This window comes from Sitophilus oryzae, unplaced genomic scaffold, assembly GCF_002938485.1.
Source record: "Sitophilus oryzae breed Bouriz unplaced genomic scaffold, Soryzae_2.0 scaffold_553_pilon_pilon, whole genome shotgun sequence".
NCBI classification, from domain to species: Eukaryota; Metazoa; Arthropoda; class Insecta; order Coleoptera; family Curculionidae; genus Sitophilus; species Sitophilus oryzae.
In genome coordinates, this window is record NW_022147144.1 from 42,692 (window position 1) to 58,314 (window position 15,623).

The 15,623-nt window shown below is 33.4% G+C and overlaps 1 protein-coding gene across 1 annotated transcript; it reads left to right on the forward strand.

Annotated features, from left to right (window-relative positions):
- The first annotated feature begins 1,158 nt into the window (after positions 1 to 1,158).
- Positions 1,159 to 6,145, forward strand: LOC115887186. Its single transcript, XM_030906535.1, has 5 exons — positions 1,159 to 2,919; positions 2,973 to 3,203; positions 3,283 to 3,357; positions 3,425 to 4,153; positions 4,210 to 6,145. The coding sequence occupies exons 1-5, from the start codon at positions 2,823 to 2,825 to the stop codon at positions 5,487 to 5,489; spliced, it is 2,412 nt and encodes an 803-aa protein (XP_030762395.1). The 5' UTR covers positions 1,159 to 2,822; the 3' UTR covers positions 5,490 to 6,145.
- The last annotated feature ends 9,478 nt before the right edge of the window (positions 6,146 to 15,623 follow it).

Consider the following 15,623-nt stretch of genomic DNA (forward strand, 5'->3'; position numbering starts at 1 on the left):
TTTACAAGCTAGTAAAAAAATTAAATTTGTTCGAAAAAGTTATCTTTGTTTGGTTTCTACAACCTTGCAATTTGTCTAGCGGTAGTTTTACACCGAGTTTTACACTCATCTCCAGCGTTACATTCACGGTAGAATTTCATAGATATAAAATAAAATTACACTGTGCATATATTTAAAACTATTTAATGGAAAATTTCTAACTAAGCGATTTAATTAAATGCAATTCGAAAACAACTTTGGACGAAGTTTTGTGGCCATTCTGAAATTACACCTATTTAAAATTAATTTCAATTCATGGCTCTAAATCATATATTCGCTAAATTTTCTCTCAACGCTTATTTTATAATGCTCTAATTTATTTTTAGTTTTTAATTCTGTCAGTGGTTCTAGTAGTTTCAAAGTAAAGTTGATTAATTTATTATTCATTTTATCTTTTAATAATAAAGATATTTGAATTAAAATACGTTAGTACATATTTTTATATTAGATTTTTTTTATGTTTTATAAGTGGCCGGTCGTAGCTTCAGCGCTAGTGCGTCGATCTGCGGAGCGAAAGGTACTGGCTTCGTCCCCAGCCAGTACTTATGCTTTATTTATTTATATAAAAATATTTATTTATCTAAATAGAGCGACCACCTTGGGTATATTTGCCTTGTACAGCCTCTCAAATAGTGCCGTTCGGATTCGGCGATAAACAGTAGGTCCCGTGTACTTGTGAAACACTGATGATACACATCACAAGTACGTGCGAGAGGTAGCCGACGCTCTATATAGAGTATGGCACTGTAACAAGAAGATGTTTTATAAGGAACATTATAAGTAAATATAGAAACAAAATTTTACATATTACATAAATTTTATTTTTTTTTGTGCCAAAACTTCAACGGAAACTGTTTTATCATAATTTTTTCGAAGAAAAATAGAAAGTTCCCAAATTTGTCATTTGAGTCAAATAACTATCTACTCAACATGTTTTATTTTTAGTGAATAATGACATGTATTGACTAATTCCATTCCAAATATCTTTAGAACGGTTGCTCTTAGCGATTTTTACCAAGAGACATTTTTTACGTAAAAAATCACGGAAATGTATATTTTTTCACTCAGTAGTTTTATACAAGTACGGATGAAAAGTTATTATGTAAGTTATTATACTGCCGTCCTAATGAAGAACGCAGTAACTCGATTTTTTTCGATTTTGAGATTTTGGTGAATTCGTATTCTTGAACATATTCTCTATCTTTCTACCAACTCAGTTTTTCCAAAAAAAATTTGGTTTTTTCAAAATTTGAAAAAAAAGTTTGCAGTAACTCGCTTAAAGCATCATATTACTAGTTAAAAACGCAGTAAGCACTTATCCTAGCGAGAAATGCAGTATTTAAAAATATACTGTGTAACTGCTTTGGATCTCCATTAAAAAAATCACTTTATTTTAAGGTAAACTGCAGTAACTTAGAAATCCTAATGAATAACGCAGTACAACAAACTTTGCTATAATTTATACATGTACAAGGAGTCAAAAACATCATCTATTACTAACAAAAAACGCAGTACGATGGATTATCCAATCACAATGCAGTATTCACAAATAACTTACGCCTATACCCTTGTATTAGTGACGCGATACGTCACACTTTGCTAAGGAAAAGTGCAGTAACTTTTCCCGCGTAAGCTTTAACGGTTTTCTAACCTATTTCATTTGCAAGATTACTGTTGATGAATCGTATTTCTGTCTCTGTTTAAACTTATTAATGTATAAAGGACAGAAAATACACTGAAACAGCATATTTATTGTAAGAATGAACAGATCGATTTGAGCTTTTAGCTGATGCGAAGGTGCGAAGGTGTTTAAATAATAATTATTAATTTAGTATTATAAATAATATAATATTATTACCGGGTTATCAAATAGTAAAAAATATAATTAAAAATTGTGTGTTTTTGTGGTTTTGTCGTCATAATGGATAGCAAGGTAAGTCTGTGGATTTATTTCAATTTATTAGTAGAAAATTTACGGCCGTTAGTTAGGTACGTGCAATAAATTTACCAGACGATTTTTTAAAAAATATTTTACGAAAAAAAATCCTATAAACATGCTAGGTTTTCAGAGTTTTAAAAGAAAAACTACATTTTAATTCGTTAAAAATATAAAATCGTTATTTATGTATCAATTGTGTTAAGTGATACTTTTTTTACGAATGGGATTGTTTTTCATTTTAAAAAAAGAACTTTCCACACGTGTTTCATACAATATTTTTTCTTATACCCTCAATTTTTTCCCGAAAATTCATTAAATAAAGAAAATAAGTCGTTAACTTTACACCGTAGTGGCGTAAAGTAAATTTACTTTACACACTAGTAAGTGCGTAAAGTAACGAACTAAAAACCAGTGCGTCAGGTGTCAAATTTTTGCTGATGCAATTTTTTGGCAGACTGCTTTACGCACTAGTGTGTAAAATACTTATTTTATGCACTAGTGCGAAAAAGTGCTACTTTATACACTGTTTTTAGTGCGTAAAGTGAGTACTTTACACACGGTAGTAGAAAACCCTTTCATGGTACATACTTAATTAACACCCTGTGTATTTAGGAGCAAGTATTAATAAGAAAATTTATAAAAATGTTTCGCCTTATTTGAAGCTATCATCATTAACATAGCCCAAAAATTTCGGTCTAGTTTTTGATTTTTAATTTTTTCTTTTTACTTTACTCTCTGTATCTCCCAAAAGTCCCAGGCGCTGAGCTGGTTTTTTTAATATTGTTTAAATACTGAATAAATGTTTTAACTGTATTTTTAGATAAGTTCAAGAACTAAATTATTAATGTCCATTGCATGTAAACGAAAAACAGGTGAATCTATGGAGAATATCCGTAGTGAATCTGGTAAAAAAAGTGGTGTTGGTGGTGTAACTGGTGGTGGTTAGTCAAGGTTTTGGTAGTTAGTAACTCGTATTTTAATGATATTTTTACAGGAAAACAAGCGAAATTAGACTTTCAAAAAGCCGAACTATCCTACAACTACCCCGAAATAAATTTGGCCAATAAGGAAAATGTGGCATTATTCCTTAATGATAACTCTAGTAGTGTAACTTGTGAAGAAAAAATTAATGACAAAGTTGTTGATAATAATCGATATGATAAAGATGAAATTTTCCATCAAGTTGCTGACGATACTATTCCACCTTTAACCACTAATAATAAAGGTGTGTCTTTATCTAACTAAATTTATGGCGGTTCAGTTTTTTGTAACTTAAGAAAATGCGTTTTATTAACTATTTTTAGATCAAACATCTGATTTTATTGAAACTGATTTGAAATTAAAGGATAGGAATCACACACCATTAGGACCCGTAGATGGTAAGTTTTACAACTTTTTTTAATAATTAAATAAGGGTAATAGTATTAAGTTGTGTACTTTTTGCAGAAAATGTTTCTCATGAGCATCCAATAATACCTAGTGATAAAGAAATAGATATTAGCGCCATCAATGATTTTATTTTGACTGATGACCTAAAGGCCGATGAGGGTTTATTAGAGTTTTCATTTAGAAGCAGTATTTTTGACGAAAGTGTTTTAAATAATTTAGAAAATGAGCCCCCGCAAATATCTCCTGAAAATTCTTCAAAAATTGTTATTCACGATATTCAGATTATTCCCCCAAGAACTGAAAATCCTCAATTAGAAAGAGACCCACCAGGTACTAACGAAAATCCTACTCTTACTAAGAAGGGTGAAATACGTAAGAGAAAAAAATACAACATTTCTTTAAAAGAACGTTTAAAACAAAAAAAAGAAAAAGCAAAAGAAAAGTTTAATTTAAAACCCCCATGTAAAAATTGTCCAAAAAAATGCAACCTTCATATTCCAGAAAATAGGAGGATTGAACTAAATAAAAACTATCAATCACTGAATTTTACAGACAGAAAAAAATTTATCCTAAGCAATACAGAGCAAACTGAGCTAAATAATACTGAAAACTCCAAAAGGTGCCGCAGCATTACATATTATTTTCAGGATGAAACTGGGAGAAGAATCAAAATTTGTAAAACGTTTTTTTTAACCACTTTAGGCTACCACGAAAAAAATGATAGATTTATTTTACAAGCTATCAGCAAAAGTGACAATCACATATCTGTTTCTTCTGACATGAGAGGTATTTACAAGGAAAATAATCATATGCATTTACTAAATTATTTATTTTTGTTTTAGGAAAATATCCTAAAACAAGAAAATTTAATAAGGATGTTATAGAAGCACATATTGAGAGCTTTCACCCATCAGTGTCCCATTATCGAAGGGAGCATGCTCCAAATAAAAGGTATCTACCAAGTGATGTGTCGATTACGTTAATGTATAAAGACTTTTTAACTAAACACCCTACCTTTTATTGTTCCTACGAGTTGTATAGAGTAGCCGTAAAGGCTAAAAATATTTCGTTCACTAAACTGGGACATGAGGAGTGTGAATGTTGTGCAATATTTGAAAACCATTGCCACTCAAAAGAAAATATTGATCCTGATTGTGACATCTGTAAGACCTATACCAAACACATAAAAAAAGCGGAGGAATCCAGAAATATGTATAGGAACGATGCCAAAATGGATCATAATAACAATTTGGAGGTCTGCTATTCCGCAGATTTGCAAAAGGTTATTATGCTTCCAAGGTTAGATCAATATAAAATTGCTCTATTTACCCCGCGAATTATTGTTTTCAATGAGTCCTTTGTACCAGTTGGAAAGAAATGTGGCTTAAAACCCATAGCTTGCATTTGGCATGAGGGTATTGCTGGCCGGAAAAAAGAAGATATCATTAGCACATTCTACTCCTTTTTTCTGGAAAACCGTGACAGCAGAATCATTACATTGTGGCTGGACAACTGTTCAGCCCAAAATAAAAATTGGACATTTTTTTCTTTTCTTGTATATATAATAAACAGTTCAGAAATACAAGCAGAAAAAATATGGGTAAAATATTTCGAACCAGGGCATACTTACATGAGTGCCGACAGTTTTCATCACCAGGTAGAACTGTCGATGAAGTATAAGGGCACCTTAAGCGACTTTAAAGACTTTAGTGATGCAGTACAGGCGGCTAATTCCGGAAAAGTCACGGTTCTTGAAATGAGAATTAATAATTTCTTTAACTGGATTGATCAGACCTCCCAGGTCAAAATTAAAAAAATGCAGCCTCGTCCATACATGACAGATATAACTATGATCTTGGCGGAACGAGGCAAACAATATTTAACTTACTTCGATAATTATAATTTAGAAGATCCTAAAACTTTATCATTTTTAAAGGCTAAACCAGAACGAGATGGGATCCCAAAACCACTGCCTTGCACTAAAGCCAGGGGCATTAATAAAAATAAGAAAGAGGGCATAATTAATAAATTGTGCCCCCTCATGGCAGAAGGGAGGCGGCAGTTTTGGTATAACATTGACGTTGATGACAATGTCAATGATTTAAATAGTTCCTTTGAATAGTTTTTTGAAAGTATTTTTATATATTTTTCTATACTTATACTTACCTGTATTTTATTCAATTATGTTATTGTTTAAAAAAATTTGGTTGTCACGGTTCGCTTAGGGAGTCCAATTTCACCCTTGTTTTTAACTATGTATTTAATGTATAGATTTTCAAATAAACACTCCCAATTCAATGGCTACATTTTTTATTAAACCTGTCCCTTTTGCCCAAAAATTATATTTTTCGTTATTATAGGTACCAAAAAATCAGCTTATTACTTAAAATAAATATTATTGGGGTATGGTTTCGCAAAATTAATACGTAAAGTTAGGTCCTCTTTTCATATATTAGTACGGCGGCATATCAAAGAATACTAGTGATAAATGCAGTAAAATGGCAACAATGCGGTACTTACTGCATTTCTTACTAGTAATTATGAAGTTATGGTGGTTACGATGCTAGGCTAAAATGCATTATCGTAAATTATTATTAGTCAAAATGACTATATATGCACAAAAAATATTCAAAAAAGTCAAAAATAATCTATATTTTCCAACTCTATTCAAATTTTTCAAAAAGTCTTATAAAAAAGCAACAAACAGTGAACAAACAGTAAAACCTATTTTCCCCAAAACTTACTTTTTCGAGTTACTGCGTTTTTCGTTAGGACGGCAGTATATATGTTATATAAGTTATACAAATAAGTTATTATTTGTATATATTATACAAATAAAAGTCATAATGACATCAAAATCAAATTTCTCATGTCAAAAAACTTTCAGACATCAATTTTCATCCAAATGTTGACGTTACTTCAGAAATTATTTGGAAAAAATCGAACTAAAAATGAAACTTCTGCACCATGTACATCCAAAACTAAGCATTTTCGGAGATACATTTATACGAACTTTTTTACTTATTTTTATCTGCAGAATATTTTGCCGAAGTTTCCGGAATACAGTTCAGACCACCGTGTATAGAAGAATTCTTGAGTATTGGGAATCATTTTTTTTAATTGAAAAGAGAGAAAAAGAAATTAAAATTTAAAAGACACAATTATTATAATGCTTAGCGGTTCTAAATTTGAGTAGATTTTTTTTTAAATTTAAATTTTTAGCTACTAATGTGGTAATTTCATCACGTAAGCCCGAGGGGTGTCTCACTACTGGAATTACATGTACATTTTCTTGGCAGTCGCTGGCAGTCATTGGCAGTCATAGGCAGTCTTCTTCATTGTCACTGGCAGTCGCTTGACAAGAAACTGATATTTTGGCAGTACATGTACATTTTTTACCCAAGTGAGACACCCCTCGCGTAAGCCTTAACGTGACGTCTCATAGACGTATGTAGTTTAGATATACGACTTTTGGCCAAAAATATTTAAGTTTTAAACAACATAATTTTTTATGATATTTTAATATTAAGTAAACTTTTTAAGAATTGCAATCACGGATTTGTAAAAAAATCCGTCTCTGGATTCGAAAAATATATTTCATGCTAATGCTCAAATAATATTCAGACTATAATATCGATTTTCTTTGTACTACAAAAATAATAATAACAACTAAAACATATCTTTAGAGTACATTAAACAAATTAAAAGTATGCAATGGAATAAAAACGCAATATGTTAAAATTACATTTTTTCCCATAACAAGGGGCCGTCCTCTGCCGGAAACACTGCGACCTGTGATACCTATTGTGTTTGTCCCCTTTCTATATCTGCACCTATTTTCCTATCCCTGTGCCCTACACTAGCTTATGCAGGTCCTTGATAGGATGGGAGCATAGTTTCTCCGGTTCTAGCCTAGCTTACCGGATACTTATAAAAAGTGTCACTTGCGATCCAGAGCCTCGCAGTGACATATTATGTGCTCCGCTGTTTCAGGATCTTTATTGCAATGTCTGCAGCAAAGATTTCCTGGATCCAGGTTGAGCTTGTTCAGGTAGCACTTGACAGCCCTGCGTCCTATCAAGAGGCCTGTTGTAATCCGCACTTTATTCCTGCTAAGTATTAGCAGTTATTTTCCGGTTTTAGGGAGCTATAGGTCCTTAGATAAAAGCCTTGCTGTGCCTGTGCTCCTGTCTGTTTCTCCAATGGACTTTTTGCTTTTCCCTGATCCAGAGTTTTAGTGCACTACGGGCCATACATTAGGGTATTCCCAGTACTGCATCTGGGCCAAGATAGGATGCCGATGATCCTTGCCTAGCAAGCTCATCGGATTTTTCGTTACCTTGGATGCCGCTGTGGCCCGGCACCCAGAATAATTTAATTCTGTTCCTTCGTGTTAAAAATTCATGTTAAAATTACATGCTTTGAGCATATTCGGTAGTAACATTACTGCCATTTTTGATGCCCTCGAAATAAATTGAGTTTGACAACTACAGCAAACATAAGCAACATGTTTTTTTTTATTCCAAAGGCAAGTAGTGGTCAAGTTGTCAAACGTTCCGTCTTTATCTCGGCACACTTTTTATTTTATCTTGCACCCAAAATATTCCGTCTTCTGTATTATCGTTAGTTAGATCTTAGTTTTTGTTAAACCTGTTCTATAACATTTCAAGTATACAAGAAGAAGAAGCTTTTTATTCTTCTTCTTCTTATCACGCCCTCTCCTGTCGAAGGTTGGCGATCCAAACCATCTCCGCAAATCTTTTAGCCATGAGTTCTGGCGTCTTCCTATTGATCTTTTCCTTTGCACTTTGCCCTCTATTATGAGGCGCAGTATTTCGTATCTACCACCTCTTCAGTATCTTTTTTATTTTTGGAGTACTTCATCGTTGGTGATCCTTTGTACGATATTCTCAGCATCCGTCTGTATACCTACATTTCGAAGGCTTTTATTCTCTTTTCGGTCTATGAATCCAGTGTCCAGCTCTAGTAACTGTAAGCTGTAAGTATCCATAGAGCAACACAGAGAAGACGTAGCATCTGGCCATTTGAGTTCTGAGTTCCGCCCTGAGGTCTCGTCTTGTAAAAAATGATTTCATTCTCACGAAGATTTTTCTCGCTTGCTCGATTCTTAAAAAATAAGGGGGTCTCTTTTCGGGTCGCACTGACTATTGATGTTAGCTCCTAAATACTTTATTGAGATCATTTGTTCGATTGTTTGCCCCTTGACACGCAGGTGTGCATTTATTGGAGTCTTAGAAAATACCAATAGTTTGATCTTGGAGACATTAAGATGCAGTCCAAACATCTCACTATAGTGGACTACGGAATCTATAATGCTTTGCAGTTTTTGTATATCGTTGGCTATTATAACCGATCATCGGCATATCTGATATTGTTTATTGGGATTCCATTGAACTTGATTCCGCCCTGGATTCGATCCAGTGCTTCTCTAAATATAGTCTCCGAGTACAGGTTAAACAGGAGCGGAGACAAGACGCAACCCTGCCGAACACCCCATCTGATTTATATATCTTCCGATGTTGACTGCTTCATCTCAACTACCGCCGTTTGATGCCAATAAAGTTCTGATATGAAACGTAGGTCTTGTTTGTCAACTCCGGTTGTTCTTAGAATTTTGGTCATCTTCTGATGATTAACACAGTCGAACGCCTTACAATAGTCTATGAAGCATGCAAATACTGAAGGCCATTTATCGTTTTTGTCTGCCATTAAGATTTTTGGAAAACGATTTACAGTAAGGGTTCCGTTTCTTTTCTGTACCGCAGTTGGAAGACCGTTTTTTGCTGATTCAGCAGCGCTCTTCCGTGTTCGGTACTGTACCGCTTCAAAGTCATTCTTCTCACGCTATAGCCTGATTTTGGTGAAACTCAAGAACGGTTAACCTAATAGGACTGCTCATTCAACCAAAAGTGTCCACCAGGTGCATGCGAAAACTACTCGCTTTGTGACGTCATTGTAGCCCTTGTCATGGTTATTAGTCTTTATCCGGCAACCAATAATACACACACGTGCATTATTGGTTACCGAATGCAAAACGTTCATTATTTAGTTTATCTATTTAAACACCTTATATGTATGCAGTATAGAAAATTAACTGTATAAATCGTATTAAATACTCGGATATTGCATTTTTAAGAACAGCAGTTCCCAGCATCACCTTTTGCAAGCGTACTTTTTAGAGTACTTCCATATTTTGCTTTAAAATAATTAATAAACAAAATCGTGAGCACTTAGTATGCACTTTGTCACAATCCACAACACAAAATGAACGTATATTATTATACACTCTATAGCTCTAAAAACTTTAAAGACACCTTTTTCACATTTAAAATTGATAAAATAATTATCTCAAAATTTCTCAGCTGTTATTTTTATAAGTTTACCATAGGCAACTAATAATACCTCTCTCTCTCTCTCTGTCCCCCTAATAATAATAATACCTGTAAACCCTATCATGACAAGGCCACGAAGGCTTTGACAAGGGCTACAATGACGTCACAACTGTCAGCTGAAGCGCAGGAAGTGGCGAACGTACGTCTTATGAGGATGAGCAATCCTATTAGTTTACCGTTCTTGGGTGAAACTGCTGCCTTTCACCAGTGCAGCCGCCCATTCTGGGACAGACGTTGCGTGGGAATCTTCTTAGCTTCACCCTAATCTCTTCGAGATCTTACCGGCATGGGTGGCCCTACCGGTAGCTACGCTACCGCCGGCATCGCTCCCTGGATATAAGGTTACTGAGCCCTCTCACCAGCGATATGGTGATGATTCCCGTTAGAGAGGGAATAAAAAGCCTAACTACTCTAGATACCCATTACAGGAATAATTTATTTTCAAAATTAAAAAAAATTAGTTAACATTAGTTTAAAAGTACTAGAGCCCAACTTATAAATATAAAATCATAATTTAAAACATTATAAAGTTATAAGCGTGCAGCAAATTTAGTGAAGATATAATTTAAAACCATGAATTGAGATTAATTTTAAATGGCAATAATTTCACAATGAGTCTCAAAACTTCGTCCAACGCCGTCCCAAATGTAGCAAAGGCAAAATCAGTTTTTCAGTTGCATTTAATTAAATCCAGTCAGAAATTTTACACTTCTAAATAGTTTTAAATATGCACGTCATAGTTTTATTTTATTTCTGTGAAACACTATGGTGCATGTAACGGCGATGAGTGTAAAACTGCCGCGAGACAAATTACAAAGTTGCAGAAACCAAACAGAGGTATTTTTTCGCTCGAACAAATTTAACTTTTTCAGTACGTATGTAAATTATTTCAATTACTTTTACGATGGCTTTTAATGTTCGTAGTATTTTAATTATATGACAATTTATCACTTTAAAGACCTCAAGAGGATTGGGACTTATTTCTTTAATAATATTATGTTTTCTTTTCGACATAATTTTACGTGTTCATGGGTTTTAATTAATTTTCTGGTACTCATAACCATTCTTTTGCAAAATATTTATCTTTTTATCTGGTAGATTTTCAAACTAGAAAACTGTACTGATATTTTTGTGTTATATCTAGTTTATATATTCTTCTGAAAGTTACTGTGCTTCTATAGCATATTATTCTATGACATTGTCTCGTGACAATGATTAGAATACTACTACTACTGCCATTACTCGCTGACGAGTATTTGAAACGCATCAGAAGATTGTTATGCAAGGCGTTTTCTTTCATGAGCTTTTCTGTGACTGAAAAGCCCGATACGTCATGTTATCTGTCTACCGCACTCCGGACATTCAAAAATCGCATTGCTCTGTTGCCTCTTTACTTTTTGGTTGTCGCTGTTTACAATTCTTCTCCATTCCGTTGTATTGTGAGCGGCTTCTTCCCACTCATTCTGCATGTTAATCCCCTTTATGTTTTCGTGGAAAATATCCTTGTACCTTTTGAGTTGTCCACCCGGCCTCCTCTTACCGTCTAAAAGCTCACCGTAAAGCAGAGATTTTGGTATGCGGTTTTCTTGCATTCTGCATACCCATCTTAAGCGGGACTTTATAATCATGACTTCGATACTCTCGCAGTTAGCTTTTTCAAGGACAGTTACGTTTGAGACATGATGAAAACATTTGATTTTTAAGAGTTGTCTAAGATGTCTCTTTTGCAACTTGTTTAATGCGTTCATGTGTCGGCGGTACGGCACCCAGGTTTCGCTTCCATATAACATGGTGGGAATTATTATTGCTCGGTACACTGCAAGTTTCGTTTTTGTGCTCAACTCATGATTGTATAAAACCCAGATATAATTTCCAGAATGCTCTTGAGGCGCTGCTAATCCTGTGCTAAATTTCAGAGTCGATATTGGCCTTTTCCGAAATCAAACTGCCGGGGTAATTAAATTCCGCTACATATTCCAATTAAGCCAGGGCAGTTGGCAAAAATAGGGGAAGTTTTTGCAATCAAGCTAATATTTTCACAGATGATAATACTCATTAAAAGTACTCAAAAAAAAGTTACACCTCCTAGAGCGCTTGCTTCCCCCGCAATGTTGAATTAAAGATGGCTTCTGATCCTATTCTTTAAAAAAAATCGTAACTTTCTTATTTATTAACCGATTTTCGTGAAGTAAAAATCATTAGCTTTGTTTTCGACTAAAGAATAAAATAAATTTTTAAAACTATTTTGACAGGTTGATTTTCTGTCAAAAAAAAAGGGAAAATGATAAAAGAAATCGACTTGCTTTTCTTCAATTTTTTTTTGAACCGTACTCCGTAGCAAAAAAGGTTAAAGAATATGCGCTCTTTTGTTCTGATTTTGAAACAGTCGTTGAGTTTGTGATAGGTTGAGTAGTGCGGGAGATATAGTGTATAGTGTATCCTTAAGGATACAAACAAAAATAAAACTTATGGAGGATGTAAAAATACTTTATTTTTTGCTCGATTGACATAAAATAAAAACAGTTGCCTTTGGTTTTAGGTTAAACATATGAATTGAAAAAAATATTAAAATAGATTAAAAAAAAAACAGAAAAAAATTGTTATTTTTAATAATAGATAATAATATACACTGAAATTGGTTTGGTTAGCGGCGCCGGCAAGAATTTGCAATCAAGAATTTTCTTAACCTAAATAAGAAGAATCTTCGGATTGTCACGCGGTTTTTAAAAGGACATTGTCTTCTCAATGAACACCTCAGTAGATTGAAGCAAAGAATAAATGGCGAATGTAGATTACTGTGGGATGAGTGAAGAGTGACCACAACACCTCGACACTGAGTGCGCCGAGACGATAACCATTCGTGCCATAAACTTTTGTACCACTGATATCGCAGATGGAGTTTTTTCAGGGCCCTGGGATTGTATGATGAGTTATAACTCAAGAAATGGTGACACAATATATCTGAAAAGTCGCGGTGATTAACGCCTCCCCCCCTCATTCCACATTCTACTATCTTTCTAACATTACTACCATTCAGGCCATATAATTTTTCTGAAATAAATGAAAAAATTCAAAAACTTTGAAAATGAATAACGTGTACCGATGTAACAAAATGCAAAATAAGTAATATTTTGTTTTTATGACATCGACAACCAAAATTACGAATATTTTACGATTGTTTTTGCAGCTGATATGGACGTGGTACGAATACAAAATTACTAATTTCGAAAAATAAAATGTGTACAATAAAATCCCATTTCGGAAAGTTATTAAAAATATTTCACGCCACATGCTCTCGATTGCGATTCTAATAATACAGAATGATAAAATTTAAATTACGATGCAAATTTACATAATTTTATATAGAAAAAAATATGTCCGTATAAAACGCATTGTTTAAATTAATATAATTTTTATTACTAGGAGCAAATAGTTTATGTTCTATTTATTCGAAATAGATCAAATACTGCATGTATTTACTTGCATGTATTCTTTACTGCATGTATTCTCTCTTAGATGCATTATCTCAGACCATTATGTATTTGTATTAACCTGCCACTCTATCTAAAGAAGAAAATATTCGACCAATGTGTATTACCAGTCAAGATCTATGCATGCGAAACCTGGACACTTAAAACGGACATCATAAAGAAACTGCAGGTCACACAACGCTCAATGAAACAAAATATGTGCTGGGATATCTGGCAAGAAGAACGGATAACAGATGTACCACGAAAATTACAGCATGGTATAGACGAGGAATTAAGAGACCTAGTAGAAGACCGAACCTGAGATGGGACCATGATATTAGGAAATTAGCAGGGATAACTTGGACCGGGATATCCAACAATGGACCCAACTACAAAGAGAGTATGTGATGGAGGCTACACCATAATTGGAAATGGTTAAATAAGCTGATAAAAATGATGATGATGATGATTTGTGTTAAAGAACAGATTATTTAAATAATGTCTATATTTTTTTTATTGTATTGTTTATATATATTTCTTGAAAATCATCCTGTGTATTTCACCACTGAAACATACATAAATCTATGAAATAAAAACGTTATTTTTTGTAAAATGCAAATGCATTAGAATCCAAAAGGAACCAACTTGTCAGTGGTTTGTTAATGGTAGACAAAATTGTCAAAAGGTCACTAATATGCGGATTTCCGCTTGGATTGTAGACAATGTCATTTTACCAACAAAAAAACCCTTTAATTTTAAGATCTCTGTTTCAATGGCGAAATATCCACCATTTTTCATAATTTGCCTCGTTTTATATTCTTTTTCTTCTTTCTCAGCCTGGTTCCATCCAGTATTGGATATAGATATCTTCTAGATTTTTCTATTTTACTTTTTTCTAATCTCTAGACAACCTCATCCATCGTCTTCCTACCACTGTTTTGACATCACCGACCTATCTCTCCTTTGGTCAGCCTACATTTCTTGTAGTTTCCCTTGGTGTACAGAGTACGACTTTTTAGGACTCAGTCTGGATCCTGTCTCGCCATATGTCCGATCCATTGCCACTTCAGGCTTGCTACTCTGCTAATCTATTACTTTTGTTTTTTCACGTATGTGGGTGTTCCATATTTTTTTTTTATTTAGGACTCCCAACATAATTCTCTCCATGGCCCTTTATGCAACTCATAGTTGTTCTGCTGTTTTTCGGGTAAATGCCATAGTTTTTAAGCCATACGTAAGAACAGGATGCAGCTGTCCTTTGCCTTTTTCTTTAGGTTGATAGGCATCTTTTAATCTTTGAAAATATTACTCATATTTCCGAATGCCACCCATTTTTTTACTACAGTGTCTTTTCATTAATGGTACTAGATATCTAAAACAGTAACCGCGGTTCGGATTCTGCGTAAACAAAGTGGGGCTTACTTTGTCCAGCTTAGTCTCATCAGCAAAAAGGAGACATTAGCATAAAATAATTTACTTCTCTTATCTAAAACAACGATTACAGAATTTTTGTTTTATACTCTACTTAACCTTAGGTGCTGTAAAATTATGTAAATAATGTGGTAATCTAGCAGAATATGATGTAAAACTAGTTATTAAATAATATAGAATCTTTATAATAATTAGTTCATCATAGAACTATTTAATATTGCACTTCTAATACGTGGCGGTGATATTTGTAATCATAGAAATAATTTCTGTTTTTTTTGTTTATAACTTATTTTTTTTTACTTTTTGATATAATAGTTCTCAGAGCGAGTCTTAAATAAATGCACATATTTTTAGGGGTAGTATATTTCGACACCAGAGGGCACGTATACATATAGGAGGTTTATTTCGTAAAAAAATGTTAAAAATTTTGTTTTTTTGATTTAAAAATTATTTTATTTTTTTATATTAAAATGACTCAGCTGTTTTAGACTTATTTGAAAAACGGGAAAGAAAAAATATGTATATTTTATCTACCAGGCCGGAAGAATGAGCACTTCCTTGAAACTAGCCTTGTAGATTTATTATAAATCATTTTTAAATAATTTATTTACTGATTACTACCTTTCAAATATTTATTTTTTAATTACAAGTTGTTCTATTATTTATTTCAAAGCCTTTACAACATTGACATTACTATCTCACATTCAGAGTACCGATTTGACATTTAACATTTTCTGAATCTCCTGCTACCTGCTTATCTGTTTTATGCAGTAGCAACCGAAAAAATGTGTTTACTGTTATTAGCTTCTAAGTTGACACTAATTGTATCACGAAGAGGAAAAAGGCTTTTTAAGTATAAATAAGGCTAACTGTATTGCTTTTCCTAGTAATTAAATCTAAACAGACTTTAAACGTCGTTGCAGCATCTGATAGTGATTTATT

Excerpts from the sequence above, each read along its gene's own strand:
- LOC115887186 (XM_030906535.1), top strand. The coding sequence starts at position 2,823 with ATGTCCATTGCATGTAAACGAAAAACAGGTGAATCTATGGAGAATATC. Across the intron at positions 2,920-2,972 it reads TGGTGGTGTAACTGGTGGTG|GAAAACAAGCGAAATTAGAC; the intron begins GTTAGTCAAGGT and ends ATATTTTTACAG. Across the intron at positions 3,204-3,282 it reads TTTAACCACTAATAATAAAG|ATCAAACATCTGATTTTATT; the intron begins GTGTGTCTTTAT and ends AACTATTTTTAG.